General features: G+C 48.7%; 9 protein-coding genes and 1 non-coding gene across 10 annotated transcripts; 4 read left to right on the top strand and 6 right to left on the bottom strand.

The window, feature by feature from the left end:
* Positions 1-157: 157 nt before the first annotated feature.
* Positions 158-1,309, bottom strand: BDQ94DRAFT_174325 (iron-containing alcohol dehydrogenase; the record flags this gene model as incomplete). Its single annotated transcript, XM_026772324.1, has 1 exon — positions 158-1,309. The coding sequence occupies one exon, from the start codon at positions 1,307-1,309 to the stop codon at positions 158-160; it is 1,152 nt and encodes a 383-aa protein (XP_026621877.1).
* An 806-nt stretch (positions 1,310-2,115) lies between these two features.
* On the bottom strand, positions 2,116-4,422 carry BDQ94DRAFT_162470 (Zn(II)2Cys6 transcription factor; the record flags this gene model as incomplete). The annotated part of the gene is made up of 4 exons (XM_026769552.1): positions 2,116-3,354; positions 3,410-4,136; positions 4,188-4,351; positions 4,408-4,422. The coding sequence occupies 4 exons, from the start codon at positions 4,420-4,422 to the stop codon at positions 2,116-2,118; spliced, it is 2,145 nt and encodes a 714-aa protein (XP_026621876.1).
* Positions 4,423-6,406: 1,984 nt separating this feature from the next.
* On the top strand, positions 6,407-6,478 carry BDQ94DRAFT_t226. The gene has a single exon. It is a non-coding gene; the product is annotated as a tRNA-Glu (tRNA).
* Positions 6,479-6,847: 369 nt separating this feature from the next.
* On the bottom strand, positions 6,848-7,147 carry BDQ94DRAFT_174323 (concanavalin A-like lectin/glucanase domain-containing protein; the record flags this gene model as incomplete). Its single annotated transcript, XM_026772323.1, has 1 exon — positions 6,848-7,147. The coding sequence occupies one exon, from the start codon at positions 7,145-7,147 to the stop codon at positions 6,848-6,850; it is 300 nt and encodes a 99-aa protein (XP_026621875.1).
* Positions 7,148-7,756: 609 nt separating this feature from the next.
* Positions 7,757-8,254, bottom strand: BDQ94DRAFT_174322 (uncharacterized protein; the record flags this gene model as incomplete). The annotated part of the gene is made up of 1 exon (XM_026772322.1): positions 7,757-8,254. One exon carries the CDS (start codon positions 8,252-8,254, stop codon positions 7,757-7,759), a length of 498 nt encoding a protein of 165 aa, XP_026621874.1.
* Positions 8,255-9,419: 1,165 nt separating this feature from the next.
* Positions 9,420-10,966, top strand: BDQ94DRAFT_93254 (trihydroxytoluene oxygenase). Its single transcript, XM_026776870.1, has 5 exons — positions 9,420-9,502; positions 9,554-9,731; positions 9,780-9,927; positions 9,982-10,213; positions 10,264-10,966. Exons 1-5 carry the CDS (start codon positions 9,482-9,484, stop codon positions 10,741-10,743), a joined length of 1,059 nt encoding a protein of 352 aa, XP_026621873.1. The 5' UTR covers positions 9,420-9,481; the 3' UTR covers positions 10,744-10,966.
* Positions 10,967-11,180: 214 nt separating this feature from the next.
* On the top strand, positions 11,181-12,169 carry BDQ94DRAFT_183150 (fumarylacetoacetate hydrolase family protein; the record flags this gene model as incomplete). The annotated part of the gene is made up of 3 exons (XM_026774344.1): positions 11,181-11,366; positions 11,424-11,793; positions 11,871-12,169. 3 exons carry the CDS (start codon positions 11,181-11,183, stop codon positions 12,167-12,169), a joined length of 855 nt encoding a protein of 284 aa, XP_026621872.1.
* Positions 12,170-12,562: 393 nt separating this feature from the next.
* BDQ94DRAFT_162467 (pectin lyase fold/virulence factor) lies at positions 12,563-13,890 on the bottom strand (the record flags this gene model as incomplete). Its single annotated transcript, XM_026769551.1, has 7 exons — positions 12,563-12,822; positions 12,884-13,077; positions 13,134-13,194; positions 13,246-13,392; positions 13,446-13,525; positions 13,576-13,712; positions 13,774-13,890. 7 exons carry the CDS (start codon positions 13,888-13,890, stop codon positions 12,563-12,565), a joined length of 996 nt encoding a protein of 331 aa, XP_026621871.1.
* Positions 13,891-18,644: 4,754 nt separating this feature from the next.
* On the top strand, positions 18,645-20,024 carry BDQ94DRAFT_174318 (uncharacterized protein; the record flags this gene model as incomplete). The annotated part of the gene is made up of 2 exons (XM_026772321.1): positions 18,645-19,598; positions 19,623-20,024. 2 exons carry the CDS (start codon positions 18,645-18,647, stop codon positions 20,022-20,024), a joined length of 1,356 nt encoding a protein of 451 aa, XP_026621870.1.
* A 4,216-nt stretch (positions 20,025-24,240) lies between these two features.
* BDQ94DRAFT_174317 (uncharacterized protein) lies at positions 24,241-25,829 on the bottom strand (the record flags this gene model as incomplete). The annotated part of the gene is made up of 7 exons (XM_026772320.1): positions 24,241-24,669; positions 24,736-24,876; positions 24,948-25,093; positions 25,143-25,206; positions 25,254-25,439; positions 25,499-25,566; positions 25,616-25,829. 7 exons carry the CDS (start codon positions 25,827-25,829, stop codon positions 24,241-24,243), a joined length of 1,248 nt encoding a protein of 415 aa, XP_026621869.1.
* Positions 25,830-26,265: the final 436 nt, after the last annotated feature.

The following is a 26,265-nucleotide window of genomic DNA, read 5'->3' as shown; positions in this document are numbered from 1 at the left end:
AGCAAACGACTACCATGATGCTCCAATGGACAAAACAACAATATACGATAAATCCTGATCTCAATCGTTCGATTTGTTCTCTCAAGTGACAGATACTATCTCCCCGAACCCTCACGGAGGAAATACGAACATCCCATTTACCCCTTGAATCCCTACATCAAAACAACGATCCAACCAGCCCCTCAACCCTGTCATAAAACTCCCCCCTCTCAACCCCCCTCAACGCCCTCTCCACAATAACCGGCACCTCATCCCTACACACACCCAACTCTTCCAACGACCTAACCCCCAACCCCAAGGCCTCGACCAACGCCACAATCCTCTCCCCGACAACCCTTGCATCGACCTCATGATCACCCGTCCTAACGCCCCCTACTGCCCTCACCAACCTCGCAATTTCCCTCTCCTTCCCCTCACCTGCCATGAACCCGACTACCTTTCCCAGCGTAACACAACTCGTAACCCCATGCGGAATCCCATACGGACTCCCAAGCGCATATCCCAGGGAATGCGATAATCCCATCCCGTTTCCCAGATCCTCACCTTTAAGTCCCGAGCTCGCAAACGAAGCTAGCATTAGCCTAACAGTTGTAGCATCGTCACTCATATCACAGTCCTCCTTGGCCTTGGGCAAGCACTCAAACAATTCCCCCACTGCATAAATAGCAAGTATCTTCCACGGCACTTCACTAGCAGTAGGATGATACATCGCCTCGACGGCATGATCTAGAGCTCTGATTCCTGTGCTGAGCCATAGATCCATCGGGGTGTATTTTGTATACGCCGGGTCATAGAAAATAGCATGTACTGCCATCTTGGCGTCTCGAATTCCGGTTTTAGTTCCATCGGGTTGGGTGGTGCTTCCAGCGGGGGTGGTTTCAGCAGCACTGAGGGTAGTGGGGATGGCGAGGTGGGTTAGGGTTGAAGTGGTAGCTTGGAAGAAGCGTAGGGCGAGGATTTTGGCGGCGTCGATGGGAGAGCCGCCGCCTAAGGAGATGAGGGTGTCGATTGTGGGGTCTCTAGCGTGGAGGGTTAGTATGGTATTGATGGCGTCGTTGATAGTATGGGATGGGGTGTGTTGGGTTATGGAGGAGATGGTGGTAACGTAGTGGGTAGCTAGGAGGGTTTGGAGGCGCTGGACGAGAGGCGTGCGGGTTGCTAGGGTCGTGCCGGTGATGATGATGGCTTTGGATGTGGGGTTCGGGAGGGTTTTGAGGAGGTACTGGGAGACGCAGTCAGGACCGTAGTAGAGGTGCTGGAGGTGAGGGTTTGGCTGCCAGTGGCCGAAGAGGGGGTGAGGTTGAGACATGATGGTGATGATCTTGTAGATGGTGGTTTGAGTTGTCTGGGGATACTGCACGGATCGCGAGTCAAAACACACCCAAATTAGTCGAAATAAATGGGTGTGTATCTGCAGTCGAGCACCCCTCAACTATCAGACTATGCGAATGCCGGACGAAATACAAGGCGAGCACAGAATCAATAGACTCATAGCCAGCAAGATTTTGAGACTGCTATAGCTCTATGTGCCATTACATTAGTAAAGTTCTACCCCTCCTTATAACCATCCTTAATGAGGCGGAAAATCAGTGCCCCCTGCCAACGATCAATTACCTCCTCATCACTAATTAAAAACACGGCCAGGTAAACCGGCCTTCGGGCACCGAGGTGAGCCCCGGACCCCGGAGACACCCAGTGTAACGGTATCACAAGATTCTCCCTAGAAAAGATGGACGGGTGAGCGTGAGTTAAGGTGACTATGTAATTGTATTGTCTGATAGCGTCAATCTAATCTAGGTGAACGTCTAACCTTGGTGAGAGGTATGTCGCACACTGGTTATTGACTACTTCTTGGTTGGCTTTTCATCAGGACATCCCATTGTGCTATAGATTGGCACATCATATATCAATCATGTTAAGGTATTCAATCACCTTCAATGAATTAGAAGATGTAATTGCAGTCTAGCTGATTCTATATATGCCAAGACGGTTCCTGGCCACACTAGGTATGCTGAGCGGTGACCGCAAATCGTCATCTCCCATCATCTCCGAAGAAGTGCCTGGAAGCACAGATGCTCAGAGGACAACCCGCAAGAACGATCTAGAAAAACCACCTCACATTGCACACCTATCAGCAGGTCTGTCTACTTGCTCATGATGTGAGCTTGTCGGTGCCACGGGCGACCTTTCACCCGCTGTTGGCCACAGCATCAGTCCTTCGCCATCTAGAGCCGGCGTGTTAGCGTTCCATGTCCCGAGCGGTGTCGCAGGCCCAAGAGGGGACAGTGCCAGAGATGACGCCCCACTGAGCCAACTCTCCCAATTCAGAGGAGCGGTTGATTGCTGCGCCACCAGCCAGTATGGCGGACTGTGAAGGTCATTCTGAGGAGGGGCTCGAGGCGAGTCAACAAAATGACGACCCAAACGTGCGTCCACAACGACGCGAACCAAAGACATCAGTTGTAAAAATATCCACGCTATCTTTGAGTGGTAGCTATTTGTCGGCATTTGACTAGCATGATCGGTATAGCAAGCCGACACCCGCCGCAGCAAATCCAAGTCAGATATCATGCCAGCCCGAGTTTCACGCGAGCGTGACATGAGAAGATCTTGTAATACAATGAAAAATGCGGGAACAGAAAACGCGTCAAACACACTCGTGAATGACACATTAGGGGAGCAATGAAACTGATCGGTGCTTCTTGGATTAGTTCCTTCCCCTGCTATCATTGCGTTGAAACAGTATAAAACCGCCGGATCCTGGTCTCCGTGTGCTATCAACAAAAGCAAGCAGCTTAGCCGCGCATCTTTCTCGATTTGCCGCGAGTGGTATAGCTCCTGTCCATGTTGAAAGGCCATGATCCGCGTTGCCAAGAACTCCATCGTCTTTACAGCATGAGATCCACGACAATCTGACGGGTTATTTTGGCCATGGAATAGACACAATGTTCGAGCATACCCATCAAGCTGCTTTTCAATATGCATCGGCAATTCTTGGCTGTCATGTGCCTTCCCCGCCATTGAGTCTATCTGAGCCAGCCGGTATATGTCTTCCTGCACCATGGCTAGACGGAGCCGATTTGAATGCTTTCCCAGCTGATCAACAGCTGCACGCAGCTGAGTGGCGATGTTATGGTCATCATAGGGCATCCAAAGTACTGAGCCGCGAAGCGTATACAAACTCCGATCACGGATGTACAACGCTCGAAGCACCTTAGCGCGTTCAATCTCTACAATGTTACCCTGATCCGGAACTTGGCTGCAATGCAAGCCTACAATCCGCGCCAGGGTGCACGCATGGGCAAATATCAATTCTGCCGATCCGGAATGGTCGAGTCCTTGCGCTGCAACACTCTACATGTCCATTGTCAGCATCGAACACCAAAAGGTCCTGAGTCCACTACCATACGAGGAGAAGCAAAGCCTGCACATTGATGAGTCTCGGCGTATTTAGCAGACCGGGGCAAGCCAATACCGCCCGGCTGGGTACGAATGAATGCGTGAAGTTGCCGAGCAATCCATGCGTAGCTTTAGATTTGATCCGGGCCAACAGGGCAATGGTTTGGAAGCATATGCCCCAGGCGGCATCATCAGACTGAGGCTGATGCTGAGAGTGCACGCGCTGGAGGTTGGCCCGTAGATTATCCGGCACGAAGACGTCGGTCTGGCAGTCTTGATGCTGGAGGAACCAATCCATGGCGGCGGTAGCCTGACGCCTGGGCAGCAGCGGAACAACGAGCCGGTCGCTATATGACGGGATAGGTTCTGACACGCTTGTGATCTCGCATAGATGGTGCAACATGTCGCAGAGCGGTCCCCATATTGCTTCCGTCGCGTAGGGTACCAGCTGGACCCTTCTCTTGAGGTTTTCGCACAGGGCGGCGACAGATGGGTGTCCAAAATAATACTCTGAATGTTTAGGGGCAAAAATCCCGGAAGCCCCCTCCTTGTGCTCCTCTTCATCGTCAGTATCGTCACAGCTACTTGTTGCAGATACACCCTCAATCAAGGCTCTTGATTGGGATGACTGGTGTTCCTCCTCCAACACCGGAGTCCGGAGGCCAGGTCCATGGAGTCGGCTAAGGTGAGACTCAATACTTGTCAATCGATCCTGCAGTCGATCGATACTAGCGCACCTGTAGCATGATGAGCACTAATGCTTCTGCCAGCCAAGATGAGTTTCTGACAGTAACTTGAGGTGATTAACACGTTTGGCAGGAATCCGATACATGCAAATCAGCCCGCCCTCCCTCTGGCAGTTACGGCAATGAGGTCGTTCCCGGCCGCAGCGTATCTTGCGTTCTCGGCATCTGGTACACGCCAAGTCTGGCATGGCATTTTCAGCACGATTCTAGGATATCGCCGTTAGTGCCCAGTGGGACGATGTCAGTAAGCTAAGTGTCATACTTGCTTGTGCTTCATGGATGTTCCAACTAGGTTACCCTTTTTTATAACTTCGGTGTCTCTGTCCCGAAAATTCTACCACCTTCCGAGCCACAAACAGTGCGAGCACCAAATGAAGGAAACATTAGCTTGTGGAATGTGCATGACAAGGGTCAATGAGGCTACACTATTATACTCCATCGTACCCAATCTTGCCATCAACAGATTGGCTGGGACATTTGGGGGCTGTGACAAAGAGAGTCACACTTGACACGCCCTCCATCTTGTTCGGTGGCAGGGGTGGTAGCTTCTCGTTGGCGTTCGGGGTTCGGATTGGTTGTACAATATTCAGTTCCCTTTCATCAGGGCTTCCCTATTGCTTCACGTCGTCTTCTGGGATTGTGAGGTCCACTCTCATAACAGGCGCCGATTGCTCAGAGTTGACCGGGCCAAAGGGAGGGGTAGTGATAAGGTGACGTAGGTCAACGACGACATGGATTTGAAATCAGACTGCGGTGATTCCAACTACATAACTGGTACGTTGCTTCTCGTAATCGCTAGATCCTGGATCGAATCCCAGGAAACAGGGGATTTGTTGTGTCTCATAGAGGGAACACAAATAGCAATGAATATATGAGCGGGTGTTGCCATTTTCGTCAGCAGATGGGTCCTGCTACCGCAACATGCGTCGGCAGGCAGCAGCTACAACTTGGCCAGAGCTTTATCCGAGACTCGCCCCCGCAGCAAGTCATGGATAGGCTGAATGTAAGTTCAGCAAGGTCTGTCAACACTGGGTTACCGATGATTCAGCGGCATACGGGCGGCTCAGCCAGCCATCTCGATGTCAGAGATGGATACACTTGCTCTCTCAAGGCTGAACGACACCAATAAGTCTATCTCCAATTCAGGGGGCCGGTGAGGATTCCGGTATGGCATACCGATTCTTTTACTCGAACAGCTCAAAGAAGCATTGACTTGTCGGGTCTGACTGACAATGTCAGGTCGACGAACGGGCAATTGTCTTGTGGTACATCGTCAATCAGATCGCATGATGTTCATATGTAGAATGCCTGATAATCAGGTCGTACATATTGTGGTCGTCCAATCTTCAACACATGGTGTATATCTCAGTTAGTGCTTAGTCCCAGGAAGTTTTGTTGCTGGCCAGTGTCGAATGCACGGAGAGCCAATGCATTCATTGAAGACGCACTCCTCGACACATATGAGGTATATTCCTGGTTCATTAGTTCGTGTGCGCTATAATCCCCTCAACTAGAACTAAAAGCATATCCCAGTGGTCTTGCCGCAGATTTAATCTCCGACAAATCCGATCGTGCCCGGATCAGAGACATAGGCCGGTCGTTGCTGAGAATGGGGCTGACATTTGTGTAACAGAGCTGTCTAGGCGCAGAAGGTCTGTGAGTGTTAACTCTCAGCTCCGGGACCTCAACTTCTAATCCCTTCGTAATACAGATTTGGCTGACATCTGATGTTGTTATTTCGGCCTGCAGAAACGGTACATCTTGTGCGATGCCGCAAGACTGCCTTAAATCGCTGGCAAGACGGTGTTGTGACGACTCGGCGATGTTTTTTGGTAATTCTCTAATCCTGATATCCTGGCTGATGTGGATAGCTGACAGTGGTTTTGTCTTGTAAGTACTGGCGCTTGTAGTATCTTCGGGATCCTTGTTCCATGACAATCTGCCCGAGTATGAACCAGTTGCGCCAATGAATATATGTTTGCAACCATAGTAGGAACGTAAAATGCTACTACCACACCGTAGTGGACTTGAACCTTTGCCATTGTGATTCTCACGCTGGGATGAATCAGGTAGAAGCCCATAAAACAATTTTATCTGAAACACACTCTAAGTAACTTGATGATGATGGGGTGGGTAAATCAAGTACGCTTACTATGGAGGAAAGGTGAGGAAGTTGTTTAGAGCAATGCGATCGGGAGGCACGTGATTGGCAGTTGGTCTTTGCCTATTAAGGGTATATTCCGGTCGAGAATAACAACTAATCCGATATGGTGTAGTGGCTAACATCGCCGTCTCTCACACGGCAGCCGGGGGTTCGATTCCCCCTATCGGAGCTCAAACATTTCTTTTTCATTTTTTTCACATCTTATGACGCAGATGATGCCCGTGCCTAATTTTCTAAATTTTTCTCGTCGGTCATTTAGATAAAAAGAGCACTGCTCCATAGGACGAGGAATGTAGCCTATCAGGCCATGGGGACTCCGCAGCCACAAACGTTCTCCAGACTTCTTCTACCATTTGAAATAACCGAGTTATGGATAGCGTTGCGCCCTTAAGATTTTCAATACTAATTATCGACGAAACTAATTACCGTCTGGTTATCACAAAAAATATCACAAGCTTGGTCAAATTACCACTCTAATATCTTCACCACTTCTCCCCAACTAAACCACTCACTGCTAACGTCACACTTCTTGAACCCTCTAAGTATTGATGCTAACAGTATACGGCGAAACCGTGAACCAAGCATCAGAGCCAGTCTTCGGTTCAGTGCCCGCACCCAGGGTCTGCAAATACAAGCTGGAAGAGACGCCCTCGTTATCAACCAAATAAGTAAAGAACTCCAAGACATCGGCCGAGAAGTCCGTGATAGTCTCGCGGGCCACGAAACTATACACTGTCCAGTCGTTGGGACCCTTGTAGAGATCCCAGGTGTAGCCACCGATAGTGGGGCTGGCGATAGGACGTCCATGCTTATCGAAACAACAGATATCCGAGCACATGGTATTATACAGCGCGTTACTCGGTCATGGATTATACAGACCATGACAAACTTAAGTCAACCGTTTGTGACTGGCGGAGGGCCGACTGCCGGCTTCGTAATGAGCCTGGACGAGGGGGTATGGAGTAGACATTCTGTACCACATTGTCTGACCCCTACTTTTGAAACGTGCAATGTGACCCGGAGCTTCAAGCTGGAGATCAGGCTCGGCATTGAATTTGGTCGCTACAATGTGAGTTATCAAGACCGTTTTGAATTCAAAAGCTAACTATGGTTGCAGTCAAGGATATTGGAGTTTCTCTTCCCAGTGTGTGTTTTGTCCCCATCATACACGCCGTCCGGTTCAAAGTAAAAATACGACTACCAATTCTATACTGTGAAATAGCTGGCACGAATTTCTTTTCTTAAGTCTAGGGAGTTATAATGAATACCAGGCTGAGGTGCATCTAGCCACCGTTTCTGAGATTATTGAATCTCACTAAACATTCAAGGCACAGCCTTTACTAGAGAGAATTAAGAGAAATAGCGACTAAAATAGCTTTCTATAGATATTTTGCAAACTATTGACCACAAGATGGCTCAATAACACCTAATAGCTAGCCAGACTTTTCTAAACCCAACTCATTGCCCCTGTCACAACAAGCCCCAACAGTCCCAACGCAAGCTTAGTAGAAACCTGACCGCGACAAGAATACGCCGCATTGGTCTTCGAACCCGTCTCAGAAGCAGTAGAAGAAGTCGAACTTCCAGTCCCCGTCGCTTCCTCACTCTTTGTAACCAATGTCCCTGTAGCCGTCGCTGTAGGATACGACGTCACAGTTGCAGTGGCATTGGTCTCACCAGTGCACCAAACATCTTCCCAGGCCACCCCAGCTTTGTACAGGCAATCGGTGAGGTTCTGGACGGACTGGTCTATAGCATAAGCCCATAGAGCACAATCGTGGTAGTATGATCGGGGACCGGCAGGCTTCGCGCAGTCATCAAAGAGAGATTGGTAGTTTTTGATGTTTGGGATGCCGCAAGCTGCATACTTAACAGGAAGTTCGTACTGGCCGGAGCCGCCACAGGTTGTTGAGGATGCTGCTGCAGTGGTGGTTGTGGATGTCATTGTGAGGTGGATTGAACTGTAAGGAGATGATTATAGACTTGGATATTTAGTGAGGTTAGTAGGTTAAGCCACTTATGATCGACATTTATATTTGATGACTGGCTCGACAATACTGAGGATAGGGTCTGATGCTGCCAAGAAAGACCAAGAAATGATGATCTTGCGCCGGCTAAAATTAGCCGGCATAAGCATATCGCCTCAGACATCCTACCAGACGATGCTGAAACGTGAGTATAATTGCAGATGATGTGGGCCACAAAGTGAAACCCATGCATAGCAAAATGTCGATCATATGTGGCTGTTACTTCTTCAATTCGGGATAGAAAGGCCATCTCGGGATATCGATCAACATCAGTTCTTCAAAGACGAAGAGTCACCAATATAAATTGGATAAAGCATCTCTACAACAGAACACACAAAGCAAAAGAAAAATCATCCTTCATAACGATATTTACAATAACCGAGATATTTCATCCAAGATGCGTTTCTCTGCGATCACTTTCGTTGCTCTTGTTGGCGCTGCCTGCGCCGCCAAGGTTCGAGAACCCTATACAGCCAACCACCACAGTTAATGCGTTGCTAACATAGTCACAGCTTCCTTCTGGTGCCCCTTGCAAGTCAGATGGAAGTCTGGGTGTTTGCGAATCGAACTTGTGTGTCGTATGTGATTTCTGTATTCCAAGCTGACTCAACCAAGAACTAACTGATATCCTGTACAGCAAACACCCAGCCAGGCGCAGGGTGTGTGCCAATAGTTGACCCGGGGGATAGCGAATACGTGGATAACATCGTTCTGTCTATGGTTCGAACTTTCGTTCCAAGTTGATCGAGCTATGTTTGTTCGGATCAAACCGACTCGCAATTTGTCTATTGTATTTAGTCCCGACCACCCGCATTTGCCACACGTGGTCATGTCGTTCATTAGCAATTTGACACCTTAAATTATGTACAAGTATTCTTTATCGAATATTCCAAATAATTAGAGCGTGATCATCCCCAGTGATGTGATGGTAGATGCATAAATCCGAGGCCCCCTGTAGCTCCACATTGTAGCCCCACCCCCGCTGTGACCCCACACGAGCATGGGGGGCCTCACCGCAGCTCCGCCTTTTCAAGTAGACACGAACCACTTTCTGCCTAGATCTTATTTCTTGATCATTCGTGCATCCTTTAGCTTTAGCGAGATTGGCATCATTTATCGGTGCTTAACACATAGTAATAGTCAATATGGGCAGCCTCGGAGAACCGGTATGACTCCGATTCCTTCTTACACAGTACCACTCTAACAACTGCACCCAGACCGTGTGCCATGGCGCGTCTGTTCCGGACATAACGACCAAGGGATCAGAGTTCGAGTCCATCGCTTCCTGGAGGGAACGAGTTGGTATCAACACCGATGCTCAGATCCGGCTGGTCAAGCTGTCACATATGCGGTACCAACATCCGGATCTGGATCAGATTACTGTCTTTTTGAAGGGTATGTACATACTTCAACATGGAATTGGCAGTGTACTAACTGGCCCAGACTTTGGCATGCAGATTGTCAAACAGACTGATGACCAGATTTGGTATCGTGGCTATGGGCCGGACCCTTATGTTTACTATGCGAGGAAGGGACCCAAACAATTCCTGGGCGCCACTTTCGAGGTCGAGTCGTATCAGGACTTGGAGAAGTGAGCCATTACGTATTCATTCGCTCGATGGCTACAGTATACTAATTGTAACAGAGCACTGCAGCTCCCGAATGCCAGTGGAATCAAAGAATTGCTCGATCATCCTGGCGGTGGTCACTTTGTCACCTTCACTGACCCGGAAGGATACCCTGTAAACCTGATCCACGGACAGGCGCCAAGGGAGGCAGGAGAGTACCCAGAAAGGTTGATTGTCAACTACGAGGCAGACAAACCTCGTCTGCGAAAGTTCCATCGTTTCAATGTTGGACCTGCACCCGTGCACAAGGTATGGTCCAACAGTCCCCAAAAGCAAGATTCATTGTCTGACAGCAGTAGCTTGGCCACTTCGGATACTGCGTACAGGACTTCCCCACCATGCTTGACTTCTATACCCGGAATTTCAACCTCGTCCCGAGCGATTTCCTCTACGTGGAAAAAGACGGCCAGAAAGTCAACGTCGCAGTGTTTGCCCACATCGACCGGGGAAGCGACCCCGTTGACCACCATTCCTTCTTCATGAGCACGAACGAGACTTCTCATGTTCACCACTGCTCCTTTGAAGTTCACGACTTCGATACCCAGCAATTGGGGCACTACTGGCTCGCAGGGAAGGGATACAAGTCGGTGTGGGGCGTGGGACGGCATATTCTCGGTTCCCAGATCTTTGACTACTGGTGGGACACGACTGGTAACATGGTTGAGCATTATGCAGATGGGGACCTGGTGACTGACGAGACGCCGATCGGATACGGTCCCGCTGGAGATGAGTCGTTGGCCGTTTGGGGACCCGATGTGCCGGCTACGTTCTTGAAATGATTGTACGACATGTTAGTTTTTGTAATGTGCCATAGCTTATACTTTTCTCCACGCAATTCTTTGTATCTCCTGATATCTTCGCTACTGGTCCTTTCATATCTGGCATTATAATGGATGCAAATCATTGGGTCAAGTTTTCCCCGCTCTCCCAACACAAATCAACGAATATTATGAACACCGGATCTTACCCCTCATTTTATTATGCAATTATTCTCGTAATCAGGGCACAATGAGGGGCCTATTTGACGTAGTGCATCATTGTCAGCCGCGTCGCATCGGGAATCCGGATAAGATCCCACATCTCAAGCAGCCCCGCAGAACTACAATGTGGGACCTAACCCCTCATACAAAACCACCACAATCAGCCAAAAGAATATGCATCCAGTATACTCAATCACCCCTCCAGACACGTAACACCTCAGAAACAAACCTCAATCATGTCCTGGACGCACCTTATCCGCTTCATCGCCGTCGAAGACAGCCAAACCCACCTGGGCCAACTCGTCGACCCCACCCGCGATGTCGGCGAGGACAGCGTCAACGGCGTCGACATCGCAGCCTACCTAATCAATGGCGACATTTTCAACGGCCGCGTAACGAGCCAAATAATGCACGTTAAACAGGCACGTACCATCCCCTACTCTCCCTTTCATCGTTTCCCCTGTTAACCCCCAAAACAGCTCCTCTCTCCCCTCCCGCCTTCCATGTGCACCTACATTCGCTGCCTAGGCCTCAACTACACCGACCACGCCAAAGAAGCAAACCTCTCCCTTCCCTCCGCACCAACCATCTTCTCGAAGCCCCGGACGGCCTTGAACGGCCCGTACCCGGCCACAATCAACATCCCGAAATGTGCCCAAGACGAAACAAGCGACTACGAAGCGGAGCTGTGCTTCGTCATCGGAAAGACAGGTCGCGATATCCCTGAATCAGAGGCACTTGATTATGTTCTGGGGTATACGGCGTCGAATGATGTCTCCGCGCGAGGGTTGCAGTTTGTTACGTCCCAGTGGGGGTTCTCGAAGGGGTTGGATGGGAGTTGTCCTATTGGTTAGTATAGACCCTCATCGCTTCCCTGGAAAGTGTGGCAGTGAGGTGAGCGGCTAATGATATATCTTCATGAATAGGACCCGTCCTAGTCTCCACGTCTGCGATCGCAGACCCCCAGACTCTCTCTGTTCAGGCTATCCACAATGGTGAAATATGCCAGGATGGACACACGGAGAATATGATTTTCTCGGTCAAGAAGACCATCGCGTACCTCTCACAAGGTACAACGCTGGAGGCCGGGACTATTATTCTTACCGGGACGCCGGCAGGAATTGGGTTCTTTAAAGAGCCGAGGGTGGTGTTGAGGGATGGAGATGATATTCGGGTGAGGATTGGGGGGATTGGGACGTTGGTTAATAAGGTTAGATATGAGTAGGTTTATATAGATAGATATGGATGGTGGGTGGTGATGGTATATAGATAATTAGATATGGGGTGTTAGATTCTTCATATGATGCGAATACTAGTGAGAGGGATACTTGAAGGGCTGCGATGGTGCTGCTACTCCCTATTGGGAGTGTTGACTAGCTTAGCGTGTTGCGAATACACACGCTAACGCTGTTTGTAGTAGTCTGCTCTAATTCAAGTGCCCTCAAGTCCATTACCCAATCACGGCACAAAAAGCCACCAATCAAGATAGACTTAGAAATGAATTCAGTTGTAATTAACTAATCACATTTAGGTAACTATACTCCATATCAAATATATACAGATCCTCAACACTATATACGATCATTCCTCACTCAGCTAATACTTCCCATACACCAACCTAGTTGATGTAGCTAGTATCAACCCAGTCCTCCCAGTCAGAGCCCAGAAGGGTAGAGATAGAGATGGGCTCAGTGAGCTCAGAAGAGAAGTTAGCACGGGGGCCCTTAGAACCAGCACCGGTGTTGCCGTATTCAACAAAAGTGACGTTCTCGGTGTTGGGGGTGGAGGTCGACCACTCAGTCCAGCCGAGGTGGTTGATCACATCGGTCATGGAGGTCTTCTGGAAGCAGACGCGAGCGTACTGGGACCAGGGGCGGCCTGTGATAATATGCGTTAGTGGGCTAGTGGCTCCGTGGACAGTTCTAGGCCAGTGGCATACCAAGGTAGTAGGTGCCCGAGGAAACATCGTTGCCATCAGCAGCAGCGACGGTGGACTTGTGGATCACGTAGTAGGAGTCGTCGGACTCGGAGGAGCGGCCGTTGGCGGTGATGGAGGCGGAGCTGGGGCCCTCGAGAACGCGGATGTCGCACTCGTGGAACCAAGCGCGGGCGTGCTGTCCGAAGATGAAGTCACTGGTTGTACGTTAGTCGGATTCACTTTTTTCGAAGGTATTAAGGTAGGGACATACACGGCACCCTCGATGTAGGTTCCGGCGTAAACCTGGTAGCCGGTCTCGGCCAGAAGGGTGTCTATAGTAGAGATTAGTCACTGTCGGTTGGCATATCAGAAATAAGTCCTACCCTGGTATCCGGTGAACTGGCAGGCGTAGTATCCCTGCTCGGTGGCATAGGCACTCACGGCGAGAGCCTGGTGGCAGGCCTGACCGCAGGTGTTGGCGATGTTGAGGTTGTAGATGGCCGAGCCCTCGGCGTAGTTACGGAGAGTTGCTACTTAGTGTTAGCGAGAACATGGACATTTTCCAAAGTGTGTGTGGACCGACCAGTTTCATCGTCATTGTCGACATCGGCCAAGGCAATGGCGTGGGTGATGTTGACCAGGTTGCTGGTGTAGGTGGTGGTGCTAAACCTCTATTAGTATCCTTGACTTTCCATACACAGCTGATAACGTACTCCTCAGTCTGACCGTAGACGATCAGCTTTCCACTGAGAGCGGGAATGTACACCTGCTCGTCGTAGGATCCCTCCTCAATGAAGATAGTCTGGGTCTCGGTCGAAGTGGTGCTCAGAGCATCAACGGCAGCGCTGATCTGTTCAACAAAACACTATCAGCCACATATCTGCAACACGATCGACAGTCTAGATGCTTACCGTGTCGTAGTCACCTCCGGACTTGGCAACGACAATCGCACCGGAAGGAGCCGTCATGCGGCTCGCGGCCAGCGCAGTCGCCGCAAAGAAAACGGATGCAAGAATTGACTTAACCATGATTGCTGTTAAGGATCGACTGATCGGCGATTTTAACTTTGCTGCTGATGGAGGAACCAGAGAACGCTGCGAGACCTTGTTCTTATAGGAACCGCATACTATCCAGTCATCATGAGCTCTTGTTATCGGACCGGATTTGCCTCATAAGGTTCAGGACCTCCGGGTGGAGACACCGGCGGGGTTCTGTCAGAGCCTGAACAACTATATCTGAGAAGGCTAGGAGGAGTGAGGCAATTGGGCCGGCCGTTGACAAAGTGGAGGCGTTCAAAGAAGCTTCTTAGGGCTAGTGGTACCGAGTCTTCCACCAATTGCCTTCACGATGGAGGTTCTTAATTTGTGGGCAATCTAAATGATCGAATGACAGAAGACCCCTGGCCCTCTATCAGATCATCAATATCACTCCAGGTCATTTCGCGGCTTGGCAGGAACAAATGAACGCTGAATTTTGCCAAGCTCCAAGCTCTGAGACAGGGGTTTCTTGGCAGTTCCATTTGATTTCCTCAAATCCCTAAGTTGCCGGATTCCGGAATCGCGTTCCATGTTTGGGCCCTGTGGGGGTGCGCGATGGACCAAAACCCTACACTGTACGTAATTGCAGACTCGTCAACCGTCTCAGATTGTGCGTGCAGAAATTCAACCACATGATGGCCCAAATTATGCGCGGTAGAAAACGGCCAATTTTCTCCCGTCCATTGGCGACAGTAAGCAGCTGCAGCTGACATTTGCAAATCGTTATCTCCTGTATTAACACTTAATGGACGGAAGGAACAGATGAAACCGCACGGTGTCTCTTGGTAGCCCATTACGGAAAGAGGGTCGCCAATCCTTGGAAGCTTTCCGTTCGGATGACCCCATCCCTCTTCTGTTTCCCCTCCGAGTCTACTCTTAGTCTACATGGCCAAATAAGACTTCGACACTGAGTCGCGAATGGTTCTTTCTCTTCTCGCCCTCCACCCGTGTCGGTGTGATAATTGGTGGAAAGTTGGAAATCACGAAACACCCCCCTTCTCGGAAGAACTTTCCCGTACATGCTTCCCGGCAAACCAAGCTTCGTGGTCGAACCTTAGCAGAACCTCATTATACGTTATGGTGTTTATCTAATAAGGATGACCGTCGGAGCTCGGAAACATATATGAAGCTCGTGCTGATTGCGTGTCACACAGAGCTACTGAGGCACTTTTCGGCGAAAATCCGGTAGGATGGGTGGAGTCCGTTCATTCGGAGTGGCTTGGGTATCCATAATGGTGTAGTGATGCAGAAGAGGCTTGAGCCTAGAAGAAAATTAACTTGGAGATGGAAATACAGGTTGATTGTGCAGTGCTCACCGATCCGTTCGGTAGGTGGGCGGAATGTGTAGTGTCGCTGTCGGAACCCGCGATCCCGAGCTGTAAGGCAGCAGCCGCTTCAACTTCCATACACCAACGGAGAGGTTCACAAAAGCTCACAAATGACAAGCCTTGTGACGTGATAGGAGGACTCGTTTCCCGTTGTCTAATATCTCTAAACTCATTCCTCTCTTAGCAACAGTGATATCGTATCACAAGTGCCGATACAATATATGTTGCGTGACGAATACGTGCAGTAGTGCATGCATTAGCTTATGTTTCTTGGAAGCGACCATAACATTGCCAAGGCTTACATATGACAATGAGGTATTTAGTAAACTTTTATTAGATTAACAAGTATTGCGGTTCAGGGGTATCTCAACGGTGCTTAAAGAAAAAAGCAGTGGACATGATGCTCAAGTCCAAAGTCACTCGAGTGAAAGGAAGATGTTACAGAATCGAATGAGAGAATTAAGGAGCTGCGAAAATCACCTGACCGGAGAGTTTGTGTAATGCCAGTTTGGGCAACTAACGATATGAAGGTGTTTAACTTCGAACTAAAGAGCGTCCTCGGCAGAATATTACTTACGTAACCTTTGGATGTACCGGTCCACAGGTCCGCGTTTGTGCCATGGAGGTTACTGCTGGGATGGATGGCCCTTTCCCCCTCCCCGGGAAGCAGAAATCTTTAGGCACCGGGGTCTCGAGTATATAACCCCTCATGGCCATTGTATTCATCGATGCGCTTCACTTGTGCCAGTCAAACCGTGGTGTAAGTGCTGACAAGTATCACTTGGGCAATAGACCGCTAACAAATGCTTTCATGTTATAGCTCTCCGTCATTAAAGCCCCTGTTCATCAGTCCGGTTACTTTCAGAATGTCCTACTGTCGACTTGCTAGATATCGCTCATTTCCCGGCCCCACTCGTCCATCTCTTATTCAGTGTCACACCTCTTGCAGTATTTAACTGGTTACTGCTGGTTGATAATGATCGGAGTCTTTGCTGTAGAATGCCACAATCTACACCGAGGTTCAAACCAATACTTGATATTTGTGAGTCGGGTCTGACCTGGTCACATCATCGAGTTCCTCTTCCATCAACTGATATTGACCCGTACCTGGGAATTTATAGGCCATACGGTTATTAGAATTACTGCTAAGAGGCTGATGCTTCTTAAGGTGTTGAGCGACTTAGGTCGACCACAGTGGCATCGCTTTTGTCCGGTCTAGAACCGCAAATCAAGTGGACATTGGGCTAAACTACGTTCATGGTTTCGTCTAACGTTCTCCGAATTCTTCATTGAGTATAGGACTGCTAAGTATTTCATTCCGTATGCTTACTATTATCACGAAAATCCTGCCCAGGCTTCTGAAGTTGCATGACCATATGTCATTCATGTCAATCTCATGCCCCTATTTACGATAACCCTCTAGAAAACCCAAGTTTCGACCTGGAGCTCTTGCTATGAACATTTCACACCCTCCAAGCCAAATAAGTCCCGAGTGTTGAAATGCTGTATACCATGATGCACTCAACACAGGAAGCCACACCCTGTCTGTACGGAAATGGTCATGATTAGTGTAAGTGATAAGCCTGTAGTAAGAAATGGAAATGCGAAGCTGAAAGGCTGATAATGCCGTTATCAAGGTTCAAACTACTACTCATGCTTGTTATCTTTTTTATCTTTTGCCATGTTATGACATGGTCAGATACGAATTCGCAAAAGGCGGGGTCATTGAGTATTATCGGGCAGCAAGGAGGGAAAGCCTTTGGCTAGCTACCGACGATTATACTCCCTATCAACAGGCCACTGTTAGTCCAGACTATAGCCCTTGATGAGCAGTACAAGATGTTAACAAGAAACCTCTGAGTGATCTGGAGACAACCGCTATTTGGAAGGGCTACTCAATACACAACAAGACGGCAGGCGAAGAAATGTGTCTCTACAAAAGATTACATTCCACTCAGTCTATTGGCTGTATTGTGCCAGCTGCATATGAGCTTGAATGAAATCTCATCACGCCATTCATTGGGATACCTTACCACTGTGATACAACATAAAGCCTCCGGACGTGAGGGAAAGAGTCAAACTCTTCTCAAAGAAGTTAATACGGCTCATATATCTTCCGAAAGGAGATAGAAAAAGGGATCCCATTACCTGACATGAGAGAAACGTCAGAGCTCAAACGTTTGCATAAAAAGACATGGGAAGGAAATTCCAGTTTCTGGGGAGATTTATAGACACCAGTCAAGGGTTAATGCTGTTCGTACCCTATTCCTTAGTCTCCAAAATCCTACTGCATGGAATCATGTTACTTAGTCCACTAACATGCGGCAGATATGCAGCTGCCTGGAGATATAGAGGCATACGAATAAGCAAGCTATATCCCGTCTGTATCATACTATAATAAGCCTAGATCCCGCGCTTCTACGAAAACTACGTTCCCACATGGGACAAGCATACGACGTCCCCTGCAAATTGGGACATTACAAACGGGCCACATCGTTGCCAATGACCCCGCCGGTTACATTGCTGAGGTTGTGATTCATGCTGTCCACTAAAGACGCGTACTATGCTGACATGTCACCACCCAATAGAATATGAATTGGACAGTGAGCGGTGCTTAAATCGCGGGAAGTTTTCGTGGCCATTTCAGCTGATTGAACTGATAAGAATTGTCTACGACGATCCGTGGATAAGTGATATACTAAGCCAAATATAATGCCAGGAACTATGTTTTGCCCTTCCGAATCTCCAACTTGTTAGCCCAGATGCCTGATAAGTGGGCATGGCTCCGGATCCTGCAAATTAGGGTTGGGACGATCGTTCGGCGGGAGTTGCCTAACGCGGAGGCCCTCGTCGGAGATACGTTCAGATCGAACCACAATCCATGGAAACACCCCCAGACCTTGAGAATATGCGAAGAACGTGCCTGGCAGGTTGCTGCAGCTTATTTTCTTGCAGCTGTGGTACGGACCGCAGAGCGAATCACGAGTCCCCCGGCTGCAGAACGCCCCTGCAGGTGCCAGCCAGCCGATATCGCATTCGTCAGAACAGGGACAGTGTTCAACGTCAACAAATAGACATATGTAGCCTGCGCTAGCTTTCGCTTCTGCCTTGGCTTAACATTGACAGACTTTTCTGTGCCGTCCGATCGTACGACCAGTCCTCTGTACCACGCAGGACCCATCTCAACTTCAATCGTTACTGGCTGTCTCATACCAGGACTTCAACGGCTGCTTGACAAAGAAGCGATCTACTGCAGCACTCGTCATCCAGTCCCACCCTCTCTACTTCAAACATGAGGAGTTACTTCGGCCGACATGATCATGTCTCGTCTACTTTGCAGATAACTATATATAAACCCCGTCCACCACCCATATTCTGGACATCATTCCTCTCATTCCTCCAACTCAGCCGGTCGCCATGTTTTCCTCCAGGACCGCAGCCTTCGCAGGCCTTATGGCCTTGAGCGCTCTCTCTGGAGTCGCCGCCAAATACAACTATGCCGTTGCCGATCCCTATGGCCTTCCTGAGCCTGTTATGATTGACTTTGATGATGACGGAGTTGTGGGTGGCCTCTACCGACCAAACACTACTGGCCCTCTGTCCCGTATCGGTGTCTACGTGATGCACGCTGAGCAGGACTACCTGAACTTTTCAGCCTGCCACGAGCTCCCCCGCCGCGGCTTTACGACCTTCTGCGCCAACAACGATGCCAGCAAGAGCGGCTATATGACCGACATCAACTTTGAGGATATGATGACCAACGTCGGCCAGGGCATGAGCTACTTGCGCAACCTGACTGAAATCGACAAGGTCGTCATCTTCGGCCACAGTGGTGGTGGTGCCATGATGACCGCCTACCAGAACATTGCCGAGAATGGTGTCAAGGCCTGCAATGGCCCCGAACGTATCTACCCCTGCTCTGATGCCATGGCCGACCTGCCTGCCGCCGATGGCCTTATTCTCATTGACGCCAATTACGGACTTTCCACCATGTCTCTTCTGAGTCTCAATCCCGCCATTATCGATGAGCACTCTGGTGCCAAGATTGACCAGTCTCTGAACCTCTACAACCCCGTCAACGGCTTCTCCGAGTCCGGTGCCAACTACACCCAGTCCTTCAAGAAGGCCTTCGAGAAGGGTGTCGTTGCTCGCAACAACCGTATCCTGAAGCACGCCGAGTCCCGCCTGGCTGCCATCAACAACGGCAGCGGCATCTTCAGCGACGACGAGCCCTTCTACATCGTCGACTCCATGTATGTCGGCTTCAACAACAAGTTCTTCGCCCAGGACACCCGCTGGATCCACCACACCACCTACCCCTGGCCCCTTCTGCACCGCAACGGATCGATCACCACGCAGATTGTTCCCTCCGTTCGTGTGCCCGCTAACTTCTAGAGCTTTGCCGACAACTTCGAGGGCGGCGCCATCAAGACCACCATCAAGCGCTACCTTTCCACTCTGGCCATCCGCGTCACCGACGACTTCGAATACAAGGTCGACGGCTTCGAGGGTATTGTCTGGAACTCTAGCCAGACTGCCCCTCTCGGCAACATCGGCGGTGTTACCGTGCCTCTGCTCAACATGGGCAACACCGGCCACTACGAGTACCTGAACGCTGAGAAGCTCCACCTTGCCGCTGGTAGCAAGGATGCCGAGATTGCTTTCGTCGAGGGTGCCCAGCACACTATTGTCACCTGCACTGAGTGTGAGACGTACCCTGGTGAGTACGGTAACACTCTCTACACGGCTTACAACTACATGGCCGAGTGGTTAAGCAAGGAGGGTCGCTTCTTGTAAACGTTTCGGCAACATCGTGTACGATAGACTGTCTATCCTGTATCTTGTATAGTCACTGTATGTGAATAGCTATCTTAGGATTAATCGCTCAATTCAGTCACTCTTTGAACTAAATTCCCTGGCACTCTTGCTACTACGTATTTTCTCGTTCCTCGTTCCGTCTCGTTGCCGTAAGAGCCGTACACGTAGCATCCACATTTCATCATTGCAATAAACCACCCCAGCTTCACGATCCCACTACATCAGCAAGCTGCAAGTTAAGCCCAAACCCATCACCGCCAAACTGAATGTAGTATCTTCGTCCGAGATCTCAACCCTCAACACCCCTCGCCTTGCTTGCCATCTCCACATTCCGCCCATCCATACCGAAACCAGTTTAGTCTCCGCAACTGCCGTGCGGGGGTGCAAGGGGTCCGGATGAAGTAATGATATTCTCACAATATCTGCAGTGTTGGGGTTCTTTTGTAAGGAACGAAAAAGAGTTCGCTAGTAAGCGTAAGTTTTAAGTTAGAAAAGGTTATGGGGATGTTAGTAAAAATAGCTGGGTTAGTAGTTACTAGTGTTGATATTCTTGGCCCAGGTCTAGCACTTATTTTAATTCATATAATTTCATTAGACACTGTTTGTAGTGCACACGAAGGAGGCTACGGCATGTCTTATAGAAAGCCTGTAATTCTCAGTCGATCAACTGCCAGGGAATATTCTAGTTCTGGTGTATTAGCATTAGCTCTCCCAAGAAAGTGTGAAATGCGCTGGAACAAGTTAGAACGAAGACATAGTAATGATCTTGGAAATAAGAAAGCAAAACCATTAGATTGCATCGCTTCTATGGCGTTGTGTTTGTAATATAAGGTCAAAGTCTAGGTGGCCGGGTGGTGCAGTGGTCATCACTTTGGCCGGCACTGAAGAGATATTGATAATTAGAACCTTATCCATGTCTATAATATAATATAGTGTATTCAAATCCCGCGGTTACTAGTTTTTTATTAAAAGATTATTTTCGCAATAACTCTTGTCAGAGGACCATATTCAGAGAATAATAACTGGATATATATCCAGTATTAAAAAGAAAATAATATTTTAATATTAAAATATTATAAAGTAGAATTCTTATTCATATCTTTCTCCACTGCTGTCCATATTACTGAGTATATTAGAAAATCTTTACTGGTTTTTAATATTTTTCTAGCAGATTTTATATATTTATACATGAAGATTACCCAGCTGTGGTATATGAACAGAACTATGATTTTTTATAGTTAGTTATATAATAAATATACTGCCTGTATCTCGTTAGTCTGAGTCTACATAGTCACTACAACAATTAGAAGACTGTATCAGACTATAATAGATTTATCATCATCATAATCATCATCAGGTCAAAAGTTAACTTTGTTTCTCGGTGAGTGTGGCGAGAAGCGATACCGGCCGACCCAGGTGAGCATGATCCATCCAGGATTCAGAAGAGTAGGATATGAACTCATCAAATGCGAAAGACTCCTCCTTAATTTGCTCATATTTCTCTGCTTTACTTTCGTAGTAAACAACATCCATTCTGAGTTTAAGCTATTGAACATCTTTCGAGGCGCCTGTGTTTCCCAAAATATTGCGCAGTCTGATTGATGCACACATATGTTCGCTGAGCGTGTGATTCTTCCCTTGTTAAGAAACGGCTCAAGCTACCTTAAAGAGAAAGCTTCGCAATGACTCGTGACGTAGTCTGACAAAACAGTGGTTTTCTACCATCATTATGGGACAGCTCTTGATGTCTGCTCGGATAAACACAATCTTTGCATATTGCTCCTCTCCAATATACAGAGGGCAGGATGTGCAGAGCTGCAAGTAAGCTCAATGATCAACATGCGACTATAACGACTGCAAGAATAGAGCAAATCCTCCCCCGTTTTCGTTCATTCTCGATGGCCTTCTCTATCATATTTGTTCAAAGGGGAAACAGACCAGGGGCGACGTTCTCGAGAAAGGCTAGTGCATTTTGTATATCAACTTTCTTCATCTCGTCGCACATTAGTCCAATCGATAAGAAGCTGCCACTGACATTTGCTTTTAGTATATTCGGCGTCTCGGTTTCCAATCTGCAGTGATATCCTTTCTGCAGGCTCAGATCACTAACTTTCTGCCGAATGAACATCTCAATGTCGCTGTTTCTTTGCTCAATGAAGGTAGTAACATCGCGTGAAGGGAAGGACTTGAGATACATGGTGATCTCTGGGTAAGGTCGAGAAGTTAATTACTATTATTCAAACTTTTCATGTTAATCTATTCGAAGGGCGATCGAACGAACTCAGTTTCAGCTGCTCGAGAATTCTCATCAGGTATTCTATATCGCGCTCATTTAATATAACACCTTACAGCTATTATCCGTAGCCATAACTGTCAATACACTTCAAAGTCTATCAGAAGGTTGGAGCAGGGGGTCGTTGTGTTCGCAAAACTCCCAACCAGCCAGATTTTAAGTACCGTATCCTGACGGATTAGCTGCCACCGGGGCCCACTGAGGATAACTGTGGCAGAGCTCTGCATAGCGTGATCTACCTCGCAGAAAAATCTTGCGAATGATTCTTCCTTGCGATCCTGTAGAGGTGGTGCACTATACCCTCGGTGAGGCACCTGGCCATTGTTGGACTTTCCCGTCGAAGATAGCCCATTAATCCATGAAGCCGTATCCTTGGGACTATGATTTCCCACTTTTACTAACCATTGTTTTAGTTCATCTGTGTAGAGTAACAATTAGCAGGTCTCTTTGAAGGGCTTCCTTTACGTGCCATTACGCTCCGCCTGTCTGCGTGAGTATATGTCACGAGCAATTTCCGCAGAATGTCTCTTAGTTGAAAAGCCACTGTCGCTTCGGTGACCAAATCAGTAAGAGGCTTAACCGAGGAACTGCTTGGTCATATTTTCCTTCTTTATGTGGTATTTCTTGTATGGGCCGGGGCAAATATTGCAAGTGTGGTTTGACATATGCCGCCGCGGAAGCTGCTGCATAAGGCCTCCAACCCTTGCCTTTGTGCGAGTGTGAATAATAGCATATTGCTCGGACGACTAGACATATAAAATCATCCATAGGTCCAGCAGCTTCTATCTCAAATCATAGTATGCCTTGAGATTTGGCTAGTTTATCTCGTGTGACTGCGTGCTTCATCACTAGATACCCTGAAGCAATTACCCCATAACGCGCGCAAGGACAGCTCAAGTGTCTCCCAGTATGTGTCTTCCTGGGAATTAACTTTCAGTTCGGGCGTGGAAACACGCTTAGGGTATCGCATGAAGACAATACAGTGTCCCTGAGTATTCGACTAGCGAACAGACCAACACATCCTAGATTAGCTTATCTAACTCCGACCACCTACTCCTCCATTTTACCCTCCTTTCGATCTCATCTGGTAGCATTTATGCCTGATGTTAGTATGTTCTTTCGGCCGCTTTTCTGTTCTACTCGAATATAAGAACACTTTACGATACAACGTAACAGCCGCCAAACCATTCATTTGCCTTATGAGTATAACCTCGAAAAGGATATAAAGTTAGCCGTTATTGACATATTCTACGGAATATGAAACCCTTTTTTTTTCGGCTTCAACTTGTCTACTTAAACGATATTTCGCTTACCGCGCCCAATATGTTTGAGACTTAATCTTGATAACTAGGTCCAGTTTTTGACGGGTATTCTCAACCCGCGTATAACCTGTGTGACCGACGTTTTTGTGACTCTCATATATTTCCCAACGACCTGTTTGGAGCAAGAGCTGGCTATATGCAAGCATGAGTTTAGATTTACGAGAGGTGCGGTTTGGATTATGGCAGATAGACTGGAACGGGCATGCATAGTGATAAGAATATCATTGAGAATATCGTATCTGACAATTCATTGGGAGGTTGTTAACAGGCCTTTGAAAGAGTATCTATGTGTAAAGCAAGAGAGGCTCAGGATCTGAGTTTGTTTCGTGCAAGAAGGGGTCATTCCTACTGTGCTACACTAGTAGGCCTTCTGTGCTAAACCCCGATACATAATATACCCTAATTCGATGATTCATCTACCTCTACGAATATATAGATTACTGATCTGATGTGATAAGAACCCAACACCATAACTGCTGCGCAGTGAAGCTGTAACTAAGTAGAACATACAAAATATCATTACTATTACTACTTTTCCACTTTTCTCTATGCCCAGGACAGTCCTTATCCCCCAAGGAGCCTAATCAACCCTTACCTCCACCTCCACGACCCTCTGAATCTGCAACGGGCCTTCCCCATCCTTCCCCTCTCCACTGCCTCTCCCCCTTCCACTTCCCAACGAGCTCCTCCCCCCACTACTACTATCCCCATCACCATGCCCAATTGTCGTAGTCACCGCGACAGAATTATCCCATGGCCTGTTTCTTCCCGCACTGGCCTCCCCCAACTCCAGAAACTCAGCCTGGTCGTCCGTCTCAGAAGGGAGCATACGGCTCTGGTTGCGCTGCGTTCGACGCGCCCCGCTCAGTGCGTACGAGCGGGACGGGTCCATGGTCTGGCTCTGCGAGGCGTGTTGGCGTCGTTGGCGGCGCGTGTTGTAGCTTGAGGTGAGGGTCGAGGCGAAGGCGTGGAAATAGGGACCGTAGGTGGGGACGCATGCGATTATTACCTTAGTTTTGCGGGTTTTGTTAGTAGTGCGGCAAGGGGATGTGGTGTTAACGGAAATGTTGCTTACTCCCAGGCTTATTTCCACTTGCGACCATAAAACGATCGGTTGGCTGTCTGTGTAGGTTTTGAGGTGCTTGATGGTGAATATGCGGATTATTTGGATGATCGTAATGAAGAAACCGAGGGCGAAGAGGGCCATGAGAGCGATCTTTTCCATTTTGTTGAATTGTTAGTGTACATTGAGTGGGAAGGGAAGGCAGGGCGAGGATCGGAGAATACCTTTTGCGCTTGTCGGAGTTGTAAGGACCATAGGACCGGTAGGGGGAGGGCAATAATGACTAGGTCGAAGCCCAGGCTTGTTCCTATTTTCTGGTTATGGATCATAATTTTGATGGGTTGGTAGGGGGTGAATATACCAGCCAATGCTATGATTCGGTCAGTAGTATATAGTTGATGGGGGTTGTGGGTGCATACCATAGTATGAAGCGACGGTGTCAATGCATGTGCCTGGGAGACTCGCGTCCCATTGTTTTGCGACCTGGTCTCTTGTTAGGCAGACCCCCTAGCAAGAAGGCGTATACTAACCGGATTGCATGCCAGCGTTAAGAGAAACGTGAAAATGACCTGGTTGCACACCACAGCTATCACCACCCCAATGATGCTCCATCGATAGGCAGCCACGAAACCTCCTACTCGCAGGTAGGACGTCAGGAGCGACACCTTGAAGCAGAGGATAGCAAGGATATACGTGGGGCCGCCAGCGTATTGGATCTGAAATATCACCAGTGTCAAACCTCCACAGGAAAGAAAGAGGGCAGACGATTACCCACCTTACTGAACATCACCACGTTCGCATCCGGAAAAGCAGCGGCGTCCAGTCCTAAGCCATACCGTGTTTCTAAACTATTAGTTGCACTGGTCGCTCGGGTTGTACAAGGGTAGCGTACGGGCCACTGCAATCCCCGCATAGGCTGCTCCCAACACTGCACTACATGCCGCCGAGTAGTCGTCTAGCCAAAGGGCACGTTTCGAATGCAAGCGGATGTACAGCCTTAGCACAAGGGCGATCACCGCACTGATGCTGAATGTCAAGCAGATGGCGATCACGCGCGCCACATGGTTGTGGGCATCCGGGTGGGCAAGGTTATGGACCCAACCCATGGCATTTCGCAGTTGACCGTAGGAACTGGGGAGACATGAGAACAAAAAATCTTCTGCCCAACTTACTCGGTGCAGGGTGAGATCCCTCAACCCTAGATACCAAGCATCTTCAGGTGAGATTTTAATTAATCACAATTCTGCAGGCCTAATCCCTGTCAGCCATATGTTAATGCCGAGGAAATTACGAGATCTTGGCGATTACGCGAAGGATCGAATCCTGGCAAGCGAAATGAAGCTAAATGTAAGACATCACCGGACTGGAAGCCGTGCCCGAAACCGTCGCCGCCACACAGACACTAATGACCCGCTGTGGAGATACCCTAAGCGTCCGCCAGGAACGGGGGAATCGCGCCGCGCAGACCCCAAGCGGGGCAAACCCTGTCCGGTCAATAAGCGGAGAGACTAAAAGCCTGGGCCAATATCGATCAGCTCGCAT

Source organism: Aspergillus welwitschiae, assembly GCF_003344945.1.
Source record: "Aspergillus welwitschiae strain CBS 139.54b unplaced genomic scaffold BDQ94scaffold_41, whole genome shotgun sequence".
NCBI lineage: Eukaryota > Fungi > Ascomycota > Eurotiomycetes > Eurotiales > Aspergillaceae > Aspergillus > Aspergillus welwitschiae.
Note: the sequence above shows the minus strand (reverse complement) of the source record. Positions and strands in the feature narration are given on the sequence as shown.